At 45.3% G+C, this 21,511-nt stretch overlaps 1 protein-coding gene across 4 annotated transcripts in view; it reads left to right on the forward strand.

The window, feature by feature from the left end:
* LOC147013069 (G protein-signaling modulator 2-like) overlaps positions 1-21,511 on the forward strand; it is a 115,798-nt gene that overhangs the window by 37,753 nt on the left and 56,534 nt on the right. For all 4 annotated transcript variants that reach the window (XM_085854585.1, XM_085854588.1, XM_085854587.1 and 1 more), the window contains 2 exons: positions 14,737-14,892; positions 19,073-19,181. In XM_085854585.1, the coding sequence (XP_085710711.1) occupies positions 14,737-14,892; positions 19,073-19,181 (265 nt within the window). The remainder of the gene's footprint in view (positions 1-14,736; positions 14,893-19,072; positions 19,182-21,511) is intronic.

Below are 21,511 nucleotides of genomic sequence, written 5' to 3' on the forward strand. Positions count from 1 at the left end.
GGTGATGAAGGTTGTGGTCAAGTTTCATCGAAATCATGTGTGTAGTTTCAGAGAAGAAGTTGCAAGTGTTTTTGGACGGACGGACGGATGACGCACCATCCCATAAGCTCCCTGAAACTACTTTTCTGATGATGCATTGGACTCTGACCAGGGATCTGAGATGGTAACTTAATTCCTTTGGTACCAGGTCTCTTCGGAGAATCCTTGGCTATCGTTGGTCGGACTTTGTGTCCAACGAGCGGTTGCTGAGGGAGAAACTCAACTGATGAGCAATATTGAATGTATGGGAAGCCTTCTGGAAGTGCCATGGCGGACACCAGCAGACATTGAATGTATCTACATTGCCAGTGTCTGACAAAGAATGACCAAGTACGTCAGCTTTGTCGACTTTCCCTTTACTGTAGGGACATTATGCGTAGACTATTTAGACCGAGTCGAACACTTTACACATGTATGTACTACCTTGATAGTCACAAATACACGTGCTAAGGCCTTATTCTAATGACTGCGCCCCTCCCCTCACAAAAGTAACAGTATATTATTCGAATGCGGCACTTTGAATATTATACCATGCAAAATTGGAAATTACAGAAGGGAGGTTGAAATTGTGGAAGCTCAACACATTCTCAAACTAAAACGGCACTCGGGAGAGCACATACCTCCACCAAGCTGAATAGTTGACGTTTTATATCCCGGTGGAAGGGAGAAGGATGGGGGACTTTGCACACAACTACACAGGGTAAACAAGATGCACACATCAGGGACTTTCAGGAAGGAAAGCAGCAAATTTGAAGGAGGTGGGTTTAGGGTGGATTAGCGGGGGTAGAAAAGATTGTGGTTTTGGATGGGGGAAGATAGATGGTGGTGAACAGCTGTTTTGAAGACTTGGAGGGAAAAGTGGGATTGAAGAAAGTGTGGGAGTTTGTTGCAAAGGTGGGGAAAAAGAGTAATGAAATAGTGAAGGTGAGCAATGATTCTTGATTTTGGTAGTTTCACATGAAGGGGATTGTTGATGGACTGTGTGTGCCTTGCAGGAACATGTGGGGGGGGGGGGGTGGGGCAAAGAACAGGGAGAGCAGAGGAAGCAAGACCAGAAAGGAGGCGGTAGAAGATAGTGAGACCACTGACCTGTCTGCAATGGGAAAGTGATGGGTCCCAAGACTCAGTTTCATCGCAGGAGATTCAAATAATCTTGAAGACCTTCATTTACATCGCGTAAAGCTGAGCAAGGTGTGAGGCAGGGAAGCCAGCCAGCCCAGAGGGGAGAGCAGTACTCCATTAAGCTGCTGATTGAGGCCTTGTCGGTGCATACGAGTTTAGGAGTGCCAAGGAAGGACTCTATGATTGAGGATGTCCAGTAGGCACCTGGCTTTGGAGGACAATTTTGAATTGTGGTTTGCCCAAGAAAGGTCAGAGCTGATAGTGAGACCCAGGAGTTTGAATTATTGAACTTCAAGCAGAATGTGACAAAAGTAGATAGGGAGGGGAAGGTTGCCAGACGATCCTTTCAGAGAAAGATAGTGTGAGTTAGATTTGTCAGGATTGAAAAACATGTTCCAAGTGTTTTACCCGCTTGTGATTTTGCCAAGGTCTGAAGAGAGGGAAGAGGCCTGTAGCCTGCCTGTGTGAAGGATGAGGGATGTCACACCAGTTAGTAAGGAGATGAAGAGGATTTTCCAGAGAGATATTTGATGAAGATTAGGAATAGGAGTGATAGAACACTGCCTTCAGGCACTCCAGCCATGACAGGGAGGGGAGGTGAAATGATTCCGTTGAAAGCCACATGTTAGCTAAGAGAATGAAGGAAATCAGTAATCCAAGAGTACAGTTGGCCTTGGCAGAGAGTTTTGCGAATCAGGCAGGATCAGGTCAGGTCAGGTATGGGAACATCTGCCAGAGCAGTGCGTCACTGCGTCCACTTTCTGCCGGTACTGCAGGGGCCTCCGTCTGGCCATCCCCATCTCCTTGAGATGCTGATCAACCTGCTACAACCACGAGGCACGTGGTCAGCCGGTTGGCCTCCTCCTCTCACGAGGCTCCCTTGCTGAGAGAATCTGATGAGCAGGATCAGCATCAGGAAAATGAGCCACATGTCCATACAGTCGCAGTTGACGCTCACGGACTATGCAGGTAACAAATCTCATTTGAGTCTCCCTCAGCAACCGCTCGTTGGACACAAAGTCCAACCAGCGATAGCCAAGGTTTCTCCGAAGAGACCTGGTACCAAAGGAATTAAGTCACCATCTCAGATCCCTGGTCAGAGTCCAAGTCTGACATCCGTAGAGCAAGACTGTAAGCACCAAGGACCTGAAGACTTGGATTTTCATCCTCCAGGCAGGATGCCGTGTATCAAAAGCACGAGATATGTCCAGAGAGATGGCCCTGATCTCATGTCTGACATTGAGGGCCTACATCCATTGTTGGGTGAGTAGAAACAGCATGTCAAAAGTGGAGTGACCTGGTCTGAATCTAAAGTGATGATCTGAGATGAGGCTATTGGAAAAAAGGAAGGAAGAGTGCGAGATTTGTCAGGATGGAAAAACTTATTTCAAGTGTTTGACCAGTTTGTGATTCTATTTGACAAGTTCTGAAGAGAGGGAAGAGGCTGCTGCTTGCCTAATTTGAAGGACCAGTACGTGCCCGTAAAAAAAAAAAAATAAAAAAAAACTTTCATAAATAAATATTCAAACCGCGACAAAGAAACAACCACAGGCAGTTTCTTCGCTCTCGCGTGCCCGTCCGTGTGTGGCCCGGAAGTTCGCATATCGCAGTTACGATTATTCGCAATTTTGTTTTAATGGCCAATTATTCAATTAGCGCCAACGTATTTTGCCTTTTCGCAATGTCGTCGCAAGGAAAAACAAAAAGAGAAGAGAAGAGAGAGAAAAAAAAAATTACTTCCTGGTTCGGAGCACACCAGCTCACTCTGATGTTACCGAAATTTATACACTGTCTAATATAAAAACGATCATAACTTGGGGCATTGTGTTTATCTATAAATGCGCACAAGAAATCGAGAAATTATTAGAATACACGAAGTCATCACTCTCCGGAAGCCCGTACGTTGTAACCTGAAATGGGGAATGCGGCTGAGGTTCCCTTCCCCCATCGGCCACGCCCACGCAACAACGTGTCTTGTCAATGGTTGGTAAATAAATGGCCATAACTTGGGAGGCACTTGTCCGATTAATATCAAACCTTGAAAAGGCACATCCTCAGGTCCCCAGCAATATATCTGGCAAGTTTCAATTAGATCGGACCAGTGGTTGTCAAGAAACAGCGGACACACACACACACACACACACACACACACACACACACACACACACACACACACACACACACACACACACACACACATTCCTGGAATTATAGATAGATGAGGGATGTTATGGCAGAGGGTGCAAGAGATAAAGGGGATTTTGCAAATGGTCAAAGTTCATTGATGAAGATTAGGAATAGGATGAGGACAAGAACACTGTCTTGGGGCACTCTAGACTTGACAGGCAGAAGAGATGAGAGCAGCCAGACAGCATCAAAAGCTTGAGATATGTTTAGAGGGACGGTCCTGATTTCATGTCTGACATTGAAGGCCTCCATCCATTGTTGGTAGAGTTAAGGCATTATGTCCAAGGTAGAGTGACGTGGTCTGAATCTGAATTAATCTGAGATCAGGTCGTTAGAGAAAAGGAAGGATTTTATGTCAACAGTGATTATTGATTCCATGACCTTGCTGGATTTGGAAGGAAGCTGATAGCTCTGTAGTTCAAGGGATTGGTCTTTGCACCTTGTGTATGTAATTCAGTGATGTTGGCTGTTTTCCAAACAGAAATAATATGACCTTGGGCAAATAAGTTGAAAAAAAAGCAGAAAGCCAATATGAATACGAGTCGATATTAATTAAACACCAAAAGATAAATAATGTTCAAGTTGAGGATAATTGTGTTATTGTCGAACATTGTAATGATTACTGGAATATAAGACCCATCGCTTTGCTGACAGAAATACCAATCTTTGCTGCGATGGCTAATTAATAGGGCAAGAATAAAAGGATTATTGGGAGTGCGGGGAGAACCAGCGTCGCAAGTTGACGTTTGCAGTTTCGCCATGTGTGCTCATGCAGAATATAAGACCCGTCGCTTCGCTGACAGAAATATAAATCTTTGCCGTGATGGCTAATCATAGGGCAAGAAGAAAAAGGATTCCTGGGGTGCGGTGATAACCAGCATCGCAAGTTGGTGTATGCAGTTTTGCCACGTGTGCCCATGCACCCATTAAAAAAAAAAATCATCACAAACCTTCCTGAGAGTTCCCTGAATCCACCATAGTTGGATTTCTTGAAATCCCTTAATCCGTTCTCAAGTTGTAATACGACAGACAGACAGACATGGCTCCTTTTATTATATAGATTTTGTAGATATTGGACCAAATTTAGCCAGGAGTGTTCCTGTTCTAGACAAAATTTTACTGATGTTTTCTTTGGGCTTGGCAAGTGATTACCGATCGCCAATTGGTCAGAGAAACCCCTGCACCCGGAAACGTCAAGGCAATGTCCGAACTGGACAAATGAACACTTTTTTAGCAGTCCGAACTGCTGCTGAAGTCAATAAAGAAGTTTGAATTTTGTAATTCAGCTTAGTTTTAGAGCTTCTCGAAGTTAAGACGTGCGGAAATGAAATGAAGCCACGAACGCTGGCCTCTCCGGGCATTTATAAGCATTGCAATGTATCCAGCGATTCGTAGCTATGATGATCAGGCATTCGATAACATGAGTGAGGAAAGTTAAAAAGTAAAAAACTTTATCGTTGAGAAACCATTGCACCAAAATATGGGGAATTAAGACCCCAGCAAGGGACAGCGAGGTGATCAAGCATAACGCTGCCTTGAGAAAGGATAATTAAATATGGCCATTAATTATCTTCAAAAGGAGTGTTTAAATTAACCCAAACACCCAATTTTCACTCGTGCACTCCCATGGAGTTCCCTCACTATGTATGCAAAGTTTAAGGTTGTTAGGTTTCATGGTTTTGGAGTTATGGAGGAGTCACACTGCCACGCACACTGACACACACACACTGACATTTATTTGTATAGATTGTAGAAATATACTTGAACTTCAACTTGAAAGAGGATGTGCAAGAGCAGCAGAGCAGGTTTTTAGGACTCGTGAGTTGATGCCGTCCGGTCCAGTTACAGAATGAGTCTCACGTTGACGGAATCTTCTCAACTTATAAAGGCTTTTATCCCTGCTGTCGCCCCCCGCTTTGACGCCTCACGATATATTTTGTCTTTACTTATCAAACCTCTACCATGCTTTCATAGGGATTAAGAGTCACATGATAGAGGTTGGAGCAACTTCATCTACCCCACTCCCAAGGGGGTTTTTCACCTTGGGTGAAATCAGTGTTAAGGTGTATAGGTAGCTTAGTATGCTGTTTCTCTAATGGCGTTTCTTATGACAAAAGTAACCTGAATGGCACTCGGTAGAGCGCATACCTCTGCCAGGCTGACAAGCTAAAGAGCAGGTTGCGGGTCACCAAACATGTTCTGAAAATTTATCAATATGATTATATGTGCATTAAATAGTTTGATGCAAACGATTGTGGTTGCCTAACTATTGGGAAAACCTACTCGACTCATCCATCAAGCTTCGTCCAAATCTGGCCACATCTTCTTGAGATGTCATGCTATATATCGTTTTGGCCCCATCACTCGATGGTGAAGAATCGCTTAAAAAAATTCCTGGATCCGGATTCGGATTTTCACTGGAATTGAACCATCTCTTCCTTTTCACACACCCAAACTGTCTGTCCATCAAGTTTCATCTGAATCCATCCACAATGTTTTGAGATATCGTGCTATATATCGTTTTTGGCCCTGTTGCTCAATGGTGAAGAATCACTTTTAAAATTCTAGTATCTGAATCTTTACCAAAATCGAATCATTTCTTCCTTTTCACACACCCAACCTGTCCACCAAATTTCGTCAAAGTCCACAACTTTTTGAGTTATGCTGCTCAAACTTCACAGACAAACAGTCGGGTGAAAACGTACCCTCCGTCCACCTACAGCAGCAGAGGTAATAACAACACTAATGATAATAGTGTTACGAATTTGGAAGCCTTTTGCACACAGACAGTCAGCAGTCCCAGAGTTAAGTTATCTCGTTAAGTATATGTGGATAGTTGGAATCCCTCCCCTATGTCTAATGGATTAATTTCATGTGTGCACTGCGGGTTTCTTTTATAGTCAGGTTTTTTACATCTTTAAATCTACCAGCGCCAGCGGAACCCTTGCTTCACTTACCCTCCCACTCTGCGGGCGAACAAACGCTTCACCCGCCCAACTTTCACTTCATACCACGGCGCCATCACGCACATGTTTCTGACTACGGACGTGGGTGGAGCCCCCTTGCCTTGGAGCTCTGACTCCGCCCCATCAAAGAAGAATGTCTCCCCTATCAACACTGGGAAAGGCAAAAGAGCCTCTCTCGGGGGGGAGCACCGAGATGCCGACACGCCCCTCCTCCAATCGCGGCTGGCCACCACGACACCCGAAAACGCCCCGTCCAATCCGGAGGCGAGTTACCTGAGAGCGGATCCCTCCATCCCGCCCGGGAGAGGGATAAGAAAGATCGCGAGCTGTATCCGCGTGTGGTTCCTTGGTTCCTTGGAGGTCGTTCCTTGCTTCTGGTCTGCTGGGCTCTCCTGGTCGTCGGTCATCATTTGTGGCTGGCCGGGTCGTTCGGAGGATCCTGGCTGCGCTCGTTGGATGCTGGTTCGTGGGTTCGAGTCCCACCGTGGTGGGTTGTGTTGGAGTGCTCGAGCTGGGGATCCCCATTCCCTTCCACGGACTCCGTGCTCCACAAGTGCAGGTCGGTAAAACCGCACGAGGCGGCCAGGTACCCGACCAAACTCTAACCCCCCAGCTTGCCTATCCTCCGTGGCTGGAGTGTCCGAATAAAGGCCAGTTGGCGCCATTTCTCTTTGGGTGTGTGTGTCTTTCTGTGGCCAGTCTTTTAAGTAGAACTGCATAAATGCCTTGCTTATTGCTGCATTATAGTTTGTTTAACCCTGCTCTGTGTCTCCCTCCCTGATTATTATTTGTAAAATAAACCCTCTTGTTAAATGTACCAGCTCGTTTTCTGTGCTTTCTTTCATTGGCCTAGCATGGTTCGGGTTTGAGTTATAGTGAGGCCGACTGCCGTAAATTGTTATTTGGGCCGGCGCGGCTTTGGTAATTCCCGCTCGGTTACTCCGGATCAGAGTTGGTAACAGCGACTCAGTTCGGACAAAGCCGGCCGAGGGTGTGGCTTTCCCTGGTAGTTTAAATTGCGTAGTGACTTAGGTATTTGGCTAAAGACAAATAACCCTACGCTATGTGGTTGAAATATTGTCGACCACGGTCCATTAAGTGACCCGTCGACTTCGGAGTTATCCGGGGTGACGACCTTCAATTCCGGGTGTTCAGTGGGACACCCAAGAGGCCTAGGGTAGCTTGGCCAAACTGCTCCATCTAGCGGTCGTCCTCACCCCCCGGACCTGGCAACTACAACAATAGTATAATATTGTTATGGTTTGAGGGTCGATGGCGGGGTTGGTGGGAGGGGGGTTTCTCAGACCCACTTGAATGACCTCCTAACCTTAAGCCGCCAGTCACAGATAACTGCACGTCCCGATGGGTTGCTAAGCAACCGTGGATGCCGGTTAATGCAATGAAATCTAATAGGACTCACACCCAGCATCACGTTACCTTGTTCTATGATTAAATTACTTTAACTGGGGTACCGCACTCTCAATGTCCCACCCGTCTATTATGTATGGCCGAGCGAAACAGTGGGTGGGGTGTTGGCGATCTCAGATGAATTATTGAGTTAGAGCTTCCCATCTATTTATTATGTACACACTATGCCAGACGAATGAAGGGAAAGGATGACAAGGCAGGTTTGAAAGATGCATAACAAACAATACAGCAAGCATTTATTTACAAGGTAATAATCATGAAGGCACATAATCACAACAAAGACACAGAAGAGTAGGCTTGCCCCTCGCACAGAAGTTCCCCTTATACAATCTTATCTATCTGGGGAAGGACATGCAGTGCCGCACACACTCTCTCATGCACTCTCTCACGCATTCTCTCACGCACTCTCTCACGCACTCTCTCACGCATTCTCTCACACACTCTCTCACACACACTCTCACACACACTCTCACACACACTCTCACACACACTCTCACACACACTCTCACACACACTCTCACACACTCTCTCACACACATTCTCACACACACACTGGGAAAAGTAGAGAGCAAGAGGGAGAAGATAGATAAAGAAGACCGAGGCATGGTTGTGGCCCCTCGCCTCCCCCACATATGCAGGCAGGCTTATGATGGTCCCAAGGTGGAAGTAAGGGAAGTGTGTGTGTGTGTGTGTGTGTGTGTGTGTGTGTGTGTGTGTGTGTGTGTGTGTGTGTGTGTGTGTGTGTGTGTGTGTGTGTGTGTGTGTGTGTGTGTGTGTGTGTGTCGGTGCAGTTGAGGGATAGATGTAGCGTATGCATTGTAGGCTCCAGATGAAAAGTGTATGGTGCGGATGAGTCCCTCGCCCAGATGGATCAAGAGGCAAATCGTTGATTGCTCTTTGTTAACTCTTTTGGGTGTCTTAAGTAGATAGATCATGTATATCAATTTAGAGCCTGCTGCGCACCCAAGTACTGCTTTCCTTCTGCCCCACTGTGCCCTTTTGTCCACACAACTTGAGCAGGTAAATGACTCGTCCTGGGCAATGACTCACACAGACATCTGGCAGTCCCTCGTAACGGCAGGAACTCGTAACAACAAGTTTGGAGTCTCTGGGTGCTTTGAACAGGCACTGAACTCCATCGTGCACCGGCTTACATTTGCGCGCAGAAGGGGCATGTCTTCGGCAAACAGAGGTCGCCGAAGCACACTTTGACCTCTGCTGTCACCTCCTATTTGTGCGTGTGCATTGCTGCCAACCAGACTTCCCCACCCACTCGCCACACAGTGTTGTAGGTATCGGTTATGCAGCATGTGGCTTCCACGTGGCCCTTCAGCTTTCCCTTACTCGCAGCGCAGAACTGGCTCCGAATGTGTGTAGGTGTGGTTGTGGTGTCGGAAGGTGCTGGGGTGGAAAAGATGGGAAAAAGGATTCGAGGGGTTTTGAGGACGAGAGGGATTGGAATGGATGAAATGAAAAAGGGTTTTTTTTTACAGGGTTTGAGGGGTCCGAGAGGAGGAAGGGTGAGGATTTGGGATGGATGGATGTGAGATGGAGGGCTGAATGGATGGATGGAAAGTGGGAAATCTTTAGAATGTGGGGATTCGCAATGGAAGTAGAACATGCTAATACTCACAATGCATTCCTCCCCCCCCCCATCCCTGATACAAGGGGACGGTACATGACTAATTGCATTTATTAAAGAAATATCTTACGAGGGAATACCTTTGTGTTGAATGCTCCACCCTGGGGTCCATTTCCATAACCGCAACAATATTCATACTAAAAATAGGACCACTGGTCCTGTAGCGTATCTGGGCCCTGGCCGATTGGTGAAACCAAAATTGGTAGAATTCTGACTGGTGGATCTTGCGAAGAAGATTTTTGAAGGAATTTACGTGATTTTTCCCCAAAATTGACCAAGTTGGCCATTTTTACACTCTTCCGGTCACCTGATTGGCATGACTTCCACAATTTAACATCCCTTCCACAATTTAACATCCCTACCCTGACCTAATTTTGAAATCAAAATTTGGTGGCATTTTGACTGGCGGGACTGGAGAAGATTTTTGAAGGAATTTACTAAGTCCGCCATTTTGAGCTACTTAAATCACGTGACTGGAACGAGCTTTGCAATCCCTGTTGCCAGTCAGTATTGGAACGTTGCTGCCAAATTTCTGCCGGATCGGTCCAGCTGTTTGGCTGAAAAAGTCGAAATTTGGAGATTGTGCATGATGGCAATGCCTCCTTATGTGGAATTCCAATTCCGATAAGCTACTAAAATCCCCTCTCCCCAAAGGGATTTTCCTCTTTGGACAAACGCCGTGTTAATGTATTCAAATAGCTTATCGTGGGGCACCCTTACCGGAAAAAAAAAATAAAAAAAAATTCTGAACTATAAACGTGTATGATGACATTTTTAAACAGTTGCTACTGTTGTTGAACACTCAACTGAAAGGGAGGAAACCTGACATTCTTGAGACATTATATTGTTGCGGTTCTCGGAACCGCATGCATACAACAGATAGGTGTCCCAAGACAATTATTCCATTATTATACGTGTAGATCGTCCCTTTCCTTTTGTTTAGTGGGACAACAAGGGAGTGCGTTGCGATGATCTAATAGCTAGGGTTGCTAAAATCATTTTCTTCTTCATTTCGTCCCCACTCTTCTTTTCGTATGATTATTCCTGAGGTAAATCAGCCATGTGCAGCGCCGCAGTGAGGAAACTGCTGCACAGAGATCTTTGTTCCCAGGTGAGCCCTGGACCCGGCATGTGCGCTTGGCAGTGCGGGGTTGTCGACTCGAGCATCCGATGGTCTGGGGAGGATTGCCGGTTGCATTAAAAAGGCATGCGAATAAATACCTCTTCAGAGGCTGCACGAATGGTGTTTTTCACACCCAGGAAACACAGCTAGCATGATGCCCACGCTGCACGAAACGCATACAGAGGCTGATAAAGACGACTCCACGCCATGTTGGGCGGGATACAAGTGTGTGGAGTAGAAGCGGCTTGTTCCTTTTTAACCTCAATATCCAACACATATTGCTGTTCGCTCACGCACACGCTAGCGGAGTCATGTGAATGCGAGCGCTGGCCACGTGTGCAATGGCCGAACCGTGCGCACTGTATGGAATGTGCTCGAAGGCAGACACGTATGCCGCTCGCGAGACTTGCATGGCTTTATCCATGATGATGTACCTTCGGCCCTCGCTGGCAGCATTGAATTCTCCACAGATGGTGAATGTCTTCTCGTCTCTACGGCCAGCAAAGCTGCGATCGAGCCGGGGAATGTACAGTGCGGGCCACGTTGGTGCGCGCGGAGCGAGCGCGTTGATCGACGCTGGTCGGGTGCCCGAGCGGGCATGCGGGACCCTCGACCGGTCGCCCGGGCACGGCCCGGGGGTTTTTGCAGGACGATTCGCATGCCAATTTCGGTGTGGGCGATTCGTGTTATGTCGTGGGGTCGGAGCGAAATATGTTCGCTGTCTGGGATGACCTTGCCGGAAACGAAGTGAGGCGGTTTCCAGCCAAAGTTGGTGGGCCACATGAGAGGTCGGGGCCAATTGGAGTGCCCGATTCGGGTGATGACGTTTCGATTCGGAATGGCCCCTCCCCCCAAGCTGCAGGACCTATAAAGGTCGGGGCAGTCTCTCTTGCCTTTTCTGTCGCTCTTGCTCTTTCTCCGCCTCTCTCCCGCTCTCGCCTCACCCTCGACACCGCCACGACCCGCCTCCTGCTGTCGGGACTCCGCCTCCTCATCTCCGCCCACACGACGTCGTCGACCCCACCCGCCTACCTGGTCCCACCTACCATTCCACCCTCGCACTCTGGACTCCGCCCCTTCACAACTCAAGCTCCTCCTTTCTGAATAGTCTCCACACGTGCGGCTGAAGCCAGCGACAACGCGCCCACTGTCGGGAACCGCACCATCCCCCCCACCCCTCCCCCCGGAACGTATTGGTGGCGCGTTATGCTATCAAGCACAAAGGTACAGAGAACGTAGCCTCAACTCCTTTCCCTTCCTGGTTCAAAACTCCATCTTCATCGGGTTTTCTGTGTCTGTGTGTGTGTGCTGGTGCCTGTCTGCTTAAGTTAGACTGCAGAAGATCGTTATTGTTATTATTGTTATTATTTTCACGTTGAGTCTGCTCTCTGTCCCCTTTTGTAAGTTGACTGTTAATAAATTTATTATAAGGAATGTTCCCTGCTCGTTTTTGTCTTTTCTTCCATTGATCCAGCATTGTCCGAATCCTAGCTTATCCGGGACTTTATTCCCAATGATCCGTTCATTTTAGCTGGTACGTCCTTGGCAGTGAGCTCGGCTGCATCCGATCCGGTAAAGTGATCCGGTTCGGACAAGGCGTACCGAGGACGTGTTCCCCAGTGATTAATTCGGTAACCCGATTAACCCATAGACTGGAGGACCCTAGGTCACGCGGTTGGGGTATTGGCGTCCACGGTCGGTGAAACGACCTGCCACGTCACGGAATTATCCATGTGCGACGGCCTACAATTCCGGGGAGTCTGGTGGGAACCGACATAGCTTCCCCACCTAGTGTTCTCCTCACCCGACCCCCGGCCCGCAACAATATGCTTATCGTGACCCCCCCACAGACAAACGAACCCAAGCTTAGCTCGACTGTAATCTATATACACCAGAGAGGATAATAAGATGACTTTTGCTGCCACTCCCTGAGTGAGTGGGTTTCCTAGTTTGTTCAATGATCTGTCTTGTTTAACTTTTGTTATTAAAGGGTTGTTTTCATGAACAAAGCAGACAGAGTGATAAACATGAAATTTTTTTAATGAGAAAAAGTATTGTTGCGGGGCCAGGTATCGGTGGCGAGCACGACCACTAGAGGGAGCAGTAGAGTCGGTTCCACCGAACACCCGGGATTTAGGTTGTGACTCTAAGTCCGGAAGGCACGGGTCCCTTGCAGGACCATGAATCGCCAATAATTCGACCGCGTGGGGTGGGGTCAATTGCCAAACTTCAATATTCCTAATTACCCATGTGGGCAAAGCTGCCGGGGAATTCACACCCTCAACGGACCTCGAGCGAAACGAGCCGTTACCGTGCCCGAACCGTGTGTAACCCGAGCGGAGGTTACCAAGGCCCATCGGTCCAAATGAACAATTTACAGCCTCACTATTTCTCAACACACACCGTGCCAAGCCAATGAAAAACACTGAAACGAGCTGGAACATTTAACAAAAGGGATATTTATTTATAATGGGGCAGGGGAGCACGTAAGAAGGCAGAGTTAACCGAATAAAAGGAATGCAATTTACACACACGGCACTAAAACGTTTCTACTTAAAAGACGGGCCCACGCACAGACACACACCCCTCAAAAGAAATGGTGGCTGCAGCCTTTATTTTTACCCCCAGCTCGGAGGGAAGGTGAGCTGGAGGTAAGGATCTGGCATGGACCTTTCCGCTTCGTGCGGTTCTCAACAATCTGGCCCGGCGGGACTCGAACCCACAACACGATGCCGCTCCAAGCACCAGGTATGGAGGGTAGCGTCGGGCGCTGGCACGCTCCACCGGCAAAACAGGCGACGAGGCAGGCAAAGCATGTCAGCTAGGCAGGCAGGCAAGTGGTTCTCCTCCAGCTCGCAAGCAGGCGATTCACCTCTGGCTCGCAGGCAGGCGATTCACGGCGGGAAGACTCTCTCAGCGGGTCGCCCCCACACGATTATCCCTTTTTCTTGACAGGTGGGAGGGGTCCGTCTCGTGTCATTGGACAGGCTTGTCGCGCGATCTCCCGGCCATCCAAGATTGGTCGGGGGGGGGGGTGGAGTGCTCATGTCTCCACCCCTCGACCAGGAAGTCGAGCAGCAATATGTTGTGTTGTTTCCCCATTTGCCGAGAGGTGGCAGACGTGCTCGCACCCTCCGATTGGCTGAGAGTGGTGCCATGCCCGTATTTGGAGCTAAATCCAAGACGCCAACGTCCAACGAAACCCCACCTGGCACATTGGACTCCGCCCACGTACATGCTGACACGCACGCATGCAATGGTGCCGGTGGCTGATGGTGGAAGGAAGCGAAGGCAGGTGTCGTTGTTGTGGTTGTTGGTAGTAGTTGGTGTTGATGTAGTAGTAGTTGTTAAAATATCTAATAAACCTGACTATACAATAATTCGTAGCGCACACACATGTAATTCCCATTAGACAAAGGGGGGATTCCAACTGTAAACACAAACTTATCGAAATAACTGATCTATGGGACCTGGCTGTTGTGTGCAGTAAGCTTCCAAATCCGCAACAGTATTTCTTCATGTTGCTGCATTGAACTTGGGGAGTAATGTGCCTGGATGGGCTTTGAGGGTTATGGAGTAGCGGCTGAAACCCGAATCGTATCCAGGTTCCTCTTCATGGCTCCATCTTTGCTCGTTCCTTCTTGGTCTTCCATTTGATTTAATACGCATACAGTATTATTGTTAGGGGAATTGCACTTTTATTTTTTACAATTGCATATTGTTCTTGTGTGACAAGGAAACTGACAAGAAACAGGCCATGCAGATCTTAATACCCATGTTGTGCTCTTATTTTTCATCACAAGGTTGGAAGTTGCTGGCTCACAATGCTCATATTGTACATTTCTGTATAAACAGATTAAATCTTTGATAGATTAAACAATAATTCTTACTTGATAACAGCTGTACTGGGGCCTTGATTAGCACAGAGAAAACTCAGTCTTTTCGTGAGTATTCTGTAAGAATAAAAGGTGCTTTCATGAACTCACTTTATTTTTATACTGATCAAAGGCTCATGGTGGAGTAGATATATGAAATCACATATTGGACAAGAAACATGATATATCAGATGTTATGACAATTACAACGATATTAGGAGACGAAGATTGTATAATAGATTTGAACCACCACTGGTTCCGAATGGAATACTAAATCAGTCAGCCAAAATATTCTTGCAATTCACTCTTCTGCACATGCCAGAAACAACTTTTACCTTTCCCTTGTGGTTGCAGGAGGGCGCTACAGCTTGCACGCCAGCTACAAGAAGTGGCGGGTGAGGCACAGGCTTGCTACAGCCTAGGCACTACCTACACATTCCTGGGCGAACATAGCCGTGCGGCCGAGGCCTTCCTGAAGCACCTTGAGATTGCGAGATCGCTCCATGACAGGTGTGTATACTAATGATTAACAGGCGTAGCAAATCTCTCACTGAGTATTGTTTCACCAAGTTCGCTTCAATCTCACTCTGGGGACATTTGATTTTGATGAGAGACTGGCTGGCTGCTTAACTGTCTTCGCTCTTTATATACTGACTGCTTAATGCTGATGTTCTGTGAGGACATCGTGTGCAAAATGCACTATTAATCTATACAGAGCGTCAGTTCTGCCAAAGCAGTTTCTTTTGCCGAAGTTTACAACACTGGACAGGTCGCTATTTTGACGCAGGATACTTGACTGAGTATGCAGCAATTTGGAACTCATCCAGGATACTGGCGAGAGCTCACCTACGTTTTGTGAAGGACACCATATAATCTTTAACATACACCCACTAATGCTAGCAAAAGGGATGCCCATCTTAATGTCTGTAACTCTGCATGCGAAACACCAGGGTAACAGTTTATTTTTGTGAAGCCAAATAAATAAATAAATATTGCTTGCTATGGAAAACCACAAGCCCTATTAACATTTACTTTCTGCTGCCTAAGGCTGCTGTTGATCAAAGACCATCATTATTTGAATTGGGCCGAGATTGCATATGAGCTTCCCTAAAAGCTTATCTATTCTTATCCTGGTAAGAGCCCTGGGATGAGGCAGAATACTGGTGAGGTATGATGAGATATTGGACTTGTATTGTTGGTTTCATGGTGATTAATGCCTTTCTCTGTGTCTGCAGTACCTTTTTGTCTCCAAAGGATCTGCCTTTTTAATCAAATAGTCACATGTCCTGAATGAAGCATGTGGAGGTAATGGGCCCTGAAATTAGCTTGGGGTGAAATGCCTTTGCCATTTGCCTCTCTCTGCTGGAAAGAGACAAAATGAAGTTGGGGAGGTTTTTTATTTATTCTTTACTTATTTATTTATTCATTCTTTTATGTTTGTTCAGGTAATGTGACTGGGTTTGATGCTGTTTTAGGATCCCGAGTAGGGCTTTGTGTACTTCAATATTACTATTTCTGAAGTCCGAGTTCAAAATACGAATACACTTGAAGCAAGAGTAAGTGCGAATGAAAAATCGAATTTTCGTAAACTAAAGATGGACTTCAAAATATTTTGCGGCAACGTCATTTGTGTCATAAAGAGTGCATGGAACACACATAAATATTTACTTTTGACTCTCATCTGCACACGTTTAAAGCATTGCTTTAGTAACCACCTATTCAACTTTCCTTTTGAGGAAACTTCATGCCATCTGGGTGCACTTGCTTGTGCACATTAAAGATCCCATGATATTTGTTCAAAAAAGTAGTCCTCTTTGAGCAGGTAACATGATCAAATTCCACATCCCATGTTGATGTGTTGTGTGTGTGGGAATGACTATTTTGCCACATTTAAAATTTTTATGCTGCACCAATGTGATTACCCTGGAAAACTGGACCAAAACAAATGGACATCTCACAAGAGAAAATGACATTTTTCCAGTCCCAGTTTTAAAAGCAGGGCTATTTAAATTTAATTATCAGTCAATTTCTGAAGACAGCCAGGAACTGATTCATGATGGAGGATGTTGAAAAATTGGGGTTGTAATGAGATTAAATTATGCAAAATATCAATTAAACTTTGCAAACAGAAAACTTAGATGTTATAAAGTTTTGAAATTGAAAAAGGTTCACATGTTCTAACAGCTCATACATACACAGAAATCCATTTATCACTGTCATTGTAATGTCCTCAACCCTCCAAACCCCAAGGAGTACCTTTGGCGATGCTCAAATGCTCTAAACCCCAAGGAATACCTTTGGCTATGCTCAACTCTACAACCATGCCTTGTTTGTCTGTGTGCCATGCCTTCTTCTTCTTCTTCTTCTTCTTCTTTCGGCTGCTCCTGTTAGGGGTCGCCACAGCGGATCATCCATATGATCTGCATAGTGATTTGGCACATGTTTTACGCCGGATGCCCTTCCTGACGCAACCCTGGTCACCTCTTACGACACAGGGATATGGTACACCTATTTTAACCGGGGTATACACCGGCCCAGTACACTGGTACTCACTTCGCCGACCTCGGAAGGATGACAGGCTGAGTCAACTCCCTGGTGTATTAATTCAGTGGCCCAACGGGGCTTGAACTCGGGACCTTTTGGATCCCAAGCCACTGCCCTAACCACTGCGCCAACACCAGGCTATTGTGTGCCATGCCATCCTACTAAAAGTGGTGACTCCATTTGTATTTCTCTCTGCCAACATAAAGCAACTTTTAGTCACCCATCCCAACTCTCTCTCTCTTCTTCTTATGTGGTGATATTTAATTGTCACCATGCTATTTGGCTGGGAGTTGGTATGTACCTCTTCAAGAGCCATGGTACTGCAGCAAAGGACTTCTGCAACTCCATGGCCTTCGTCCAATCAACAAATTTTCTGACCCAAATTTTTGCCAATGGCAAATGCTTCCTTGTGGACCTGATAATGACTAACTTTCCTTTTAATGTCTCCTGTTCTTGCACTACTTTGGGTCATCTGATCATGTTCTTGTAAGTGTACAGTTTACGTCTCTGTGGCTGACAGAGAGCCTCCTCAACTCTGTGGAGTCTCTGGCAGCACTCAGGCCGACTGGTAGGGATTGCAAACTATCCTCTCACTTAAGGATTTGTCTTTTGTCCCTGCCTCCCCCATTATTGATGATGCCTGGAAATCCTTCCACAAAACTGTGCATGCTCTCATGCACAGGTTTATCCCATGTCATCTGCAGCTTTCATATCCATCCTCTCTCAACACTGAATCTTATGATGAGGCAGTTTCATTCCAACAACTTGCTTTCTCCTCATGGAAAACCTCTTCATTGACAAACCTCTGAAGAAATTCAATGTCATATTTATGGGCCTCACCATGAGCCACACTCTCTCTTGGGCAAATCACATATCAGAGTTGGCCTCCAAAGTCAGCAGTATAGACTGGGCATCCTCCATCCTGTCAAAACTTTCCTTAGTAAATCTGAACCTCAACCTACAAGGCTTTAATCCACAGCTTGATTCAGTACTGCTTTCCCATTTTGGCTGGTGCCCCTGCCTCTCATCTTTCTCATTCTTGATGTTGTGGAATGTAAGGCACTCAATCATTGGCCTCTCCCATGACCAAACTAAATCTCTGGCCCTTTTGCTCCCTCATAGCAGACAGGTTGGTGGCCTCTGACTTTCTACCCCCTCCTTCTTTCTGGTCTTGCACCCTCTGTCCTTTGTGTTCTGTTTCCCCCTCCCCCCTTGCCCCCCCCATTCTCTCCACTCCCTCCCCTAGTTTCTGCAGCATGCACTCATTCTGCCAGAAACCAACTTCTGGTGAACCCTGCAAATTATAGGTTCACTGCTCACCTGCACTCATTGTTAATCTTTTCTTCTGACTGCAGAACAAACTTCTTCAGTCAAATCTCATTTGTTCCTCCAGGACTTTGAGATGGCTGTTCACTTCTTCCTCAAGTCATTCACCATTCATACTCGTAAGCCTTTCCAACCTCGTTAATCCAACCTATCCCACCCCTTCCTTTCCAGGTTATTGTGTTTTCTCCCTTCTCTTTTTCCACTCACCTTTCCATTTTTTTACTTGTGAAATTGAAAATTCGCAAGTATATTGGTTGGTCTGGTTTGTTATTCTGTTTGTCAGTCACCCACAGGTCCCAATTCTACACCAATCTTCATGAAACATTTACCACCTGGTAGAGGTAGTCAAAAGTTAGAAGTCTTTTTTAGGTCAATCGGTCAAAAGTTCAAGGTCACAAAATCGTAAATTTTCATCTGATTGATTTGACATTTGACCATAAGTTGCATATTGGGTCTTCACTGAGTCTATTTGAGGTCAAAAAGGGCAAAGGTCAAGATCACAAATGGTAAATTTTCACCCAATTGACTTGAAATTTGAATATAATTTGCATTATGGGTCACTGAATTGGCTCACCAATCAAAAGCTAGAAGCCTATTGTTTGAGGTCAAAAGTCAAGGTCGCATATAATCATCATTGTTCATCCGATTGACTTGAAATTTGAACAGAATTTGCATACTGGGTCACTGAATTGGTTCACCAATCAAAAGCTGTTGATCAATAAAAAAATAATCACACATTACTTTCCTGGCTAATGTGTTCCATAAAAGTCCAGCGTGGGAGAGTGGATAACTCATATGCAAATTTCACTTTATTTCTCAGGGTTGGAGAAAGCCGAGCATGCTGGAGTCTGGGAAACGCTTACACGGCACTCGGAGAGCCCAATAGGGCAATAAGTTTCATCGCAGAACACCTACACTTATGCCGTGAGGTTTGTGACATCTCCCTCAAATCGGGTTTGTTGTTGACCCGATATCATCCTTGAGTTGCCTCTGAATAGGGGGAGAATGTTGGTTCTGGCCTATTTTACATTCTGGACCACTTGTTAATTTTTTTTAAAACAAGTCTCTCATTTTTCCATTTTTTTATTTTCATTTTCACCATCTCACTCTAATTTCTTCTGCAAAACTGTTTAAAAAAAATTTAAATACTATTTTATGTACTTGGTTAAACTTATTTTCTCAACTTTTTACATCATTTTCTAGACCTTTTATAATTTTTATATACAGTACCGGATTTTCTGGCGTATAAACCGCACTTTTTTATTGGCAAAAAAGGTAAATGTTGGGGGTGCGATTAATACATGGGTGTAGGAAAAAAAATCGGTCTTAAAAACGATCAATGCTGAATTTCAATAAAATTCCAAATGAACACTTTTTAGGTCATCTCGGTAGAGATTACCTAATAAAGCCGGACCAAATGTCCGTCCGTACGTCCGTCCGTCAACAATTTTTCTTTCCGATCTTGATGGAACTTAGTATGTGGGTTGAGGTCGATGAGTGTTGCACAACAATATAACTTTTTTCAGGGTCAAGGTCATGAGGTCACGTAAGTTATAAAAATCGCCATTTTCAAAACCTATCTAGTCTGCCGTTCTTCAAGATATTCGGCAACTGTTTATTGATTATGATAGTAAAAAATATTATCTTGTATCTAACCGGACAGATTTTTGAATTTCCATCCCATTTGGCCGCCACGTAACCTGGAAGATGGTCGAAAACACCTCCCGGTACAAAGAAAACTTTTTACTTCCGATCTTGATGAAATTTGTTTTGTGGGTCGAGGTCGATGAGTGATACCCAACGACATATTTTTTCCCGGATTCGAGGTCAGGGTCAAGGTCACAAGGTCACAAAAGTTGTGAAAGTCACCATTTTCAAAACCTATCTAGTCTGTCATTTTAGGAGATATCTGGCAATGGTTCATCGATTAATTATGAAAGTAAAAAAACATTATAGAGATGACCGTCACCCCACACGGGGGTAATTTTTTTTTTAGCAGTTGGAACTGCTGTTGAGCTCAATTCCACCATTTAAATTTTGAAAATAAGTTCAGGTTAATAGTTTGTACACCAATTTATTAACCGTGTGCGGAAATTAAATAAAGCCACACTCAGAAACGCCCGGAGTTTAGGTGTGTGGCGTATATTGAACCTCGCGGCTCTGGAAACATCATTAAACACAAAAGAAGAAGAAGAAGAAGACCACCTGGTCTCGCATCAAAATAAGAATTATTCACAACTAACGGGGGTACCCTGCTTGCCGGATAATGTCAGCTTGCTCTAGATGTTTATCATCATCTCCACGTCATGAATCTGTGGTGTGTTCAGTTACCAAATTTCTTGTCGAGCGCTTGCTAAGTGGCTTAAGCACTCCATTAGAAATCGTTGATGAGGAACGGCTGGCTTGGCAAGCGCTAGAATCATGAGGCAGCTTTATATATTATATTAGGCATCAGTGAGACTGCCATATTTGCATATTTCCTACACCTGTTAATATATTCTTCTTCTTCTTCTCCCTTTCATAGTAATCGGCAAATAAACTTTCTATCCTCTATCATATCATTTTCCCATGAGATTTAGTCTGTTATATATAAAACAAAAAAGGCTCCAATTATTAGTGCATCCCTGCATGTCATATCATGTGTACAGGGACATCTTTTTTCATACTTCGCACGGAAGCAAACACGGGATAATTCTGGTAAGCAAACATTGAGTTGTAAGCGACACATCACTGTTTGGCAGACAAAGTAACCATTTGACATCCCACAAAGTTTTTATTTATTTCTTTATTTTTTTTTAACTGAAATATCCCTATCTGCATAATAGGAGAATTAACATACCTATAACATAACGTTAAGATACCATATTCAGATGGTACGAATGTATGGAGTTATTTGCAGATCACTTCTGACACCATGAAACATAAGCAAGACTCCAGCATGTGGGCCATCCAGATTGTGCCGAAAGTCAGTCTTTTATTTTTCTAGTTCCATTGAGTGAACCAACACTCAACTGAAGTTGTTTCTGAATTGCAGGCACTTCAAACGTACATTACAGTTCCTTCATTGGGTGGTGTATATTAGACCACTGCAGTGATCAATGCGGACAAAACATGCATTACCTTGTTTGAGTTGGAATCAAAATGTTACTTTTTTTTCCTCAAAACGGTATTTCACGTCATGATAGAAGATGCGTTGTGCAGTCTTCATATGTACATGAGGCCTTTAAAACAATCTGAGCTACGTGGAGAGAAAAAGATG

Source organism: Eptatretus burgeri, chromosome 14 (genome assembly GCF_056783735.1).
Source record: "Eptatretus burgeri isolate ZD-2024b chromosome 14, Ebu_testis_v1, whole genome shotgun sequence".
Taxonomy (NCBI): Eukaryota; Metazoa; Chordata; class Myxini; order Myxiniformes; family Myxinidae; genus Eptatretus; species Eptatretus burgeri.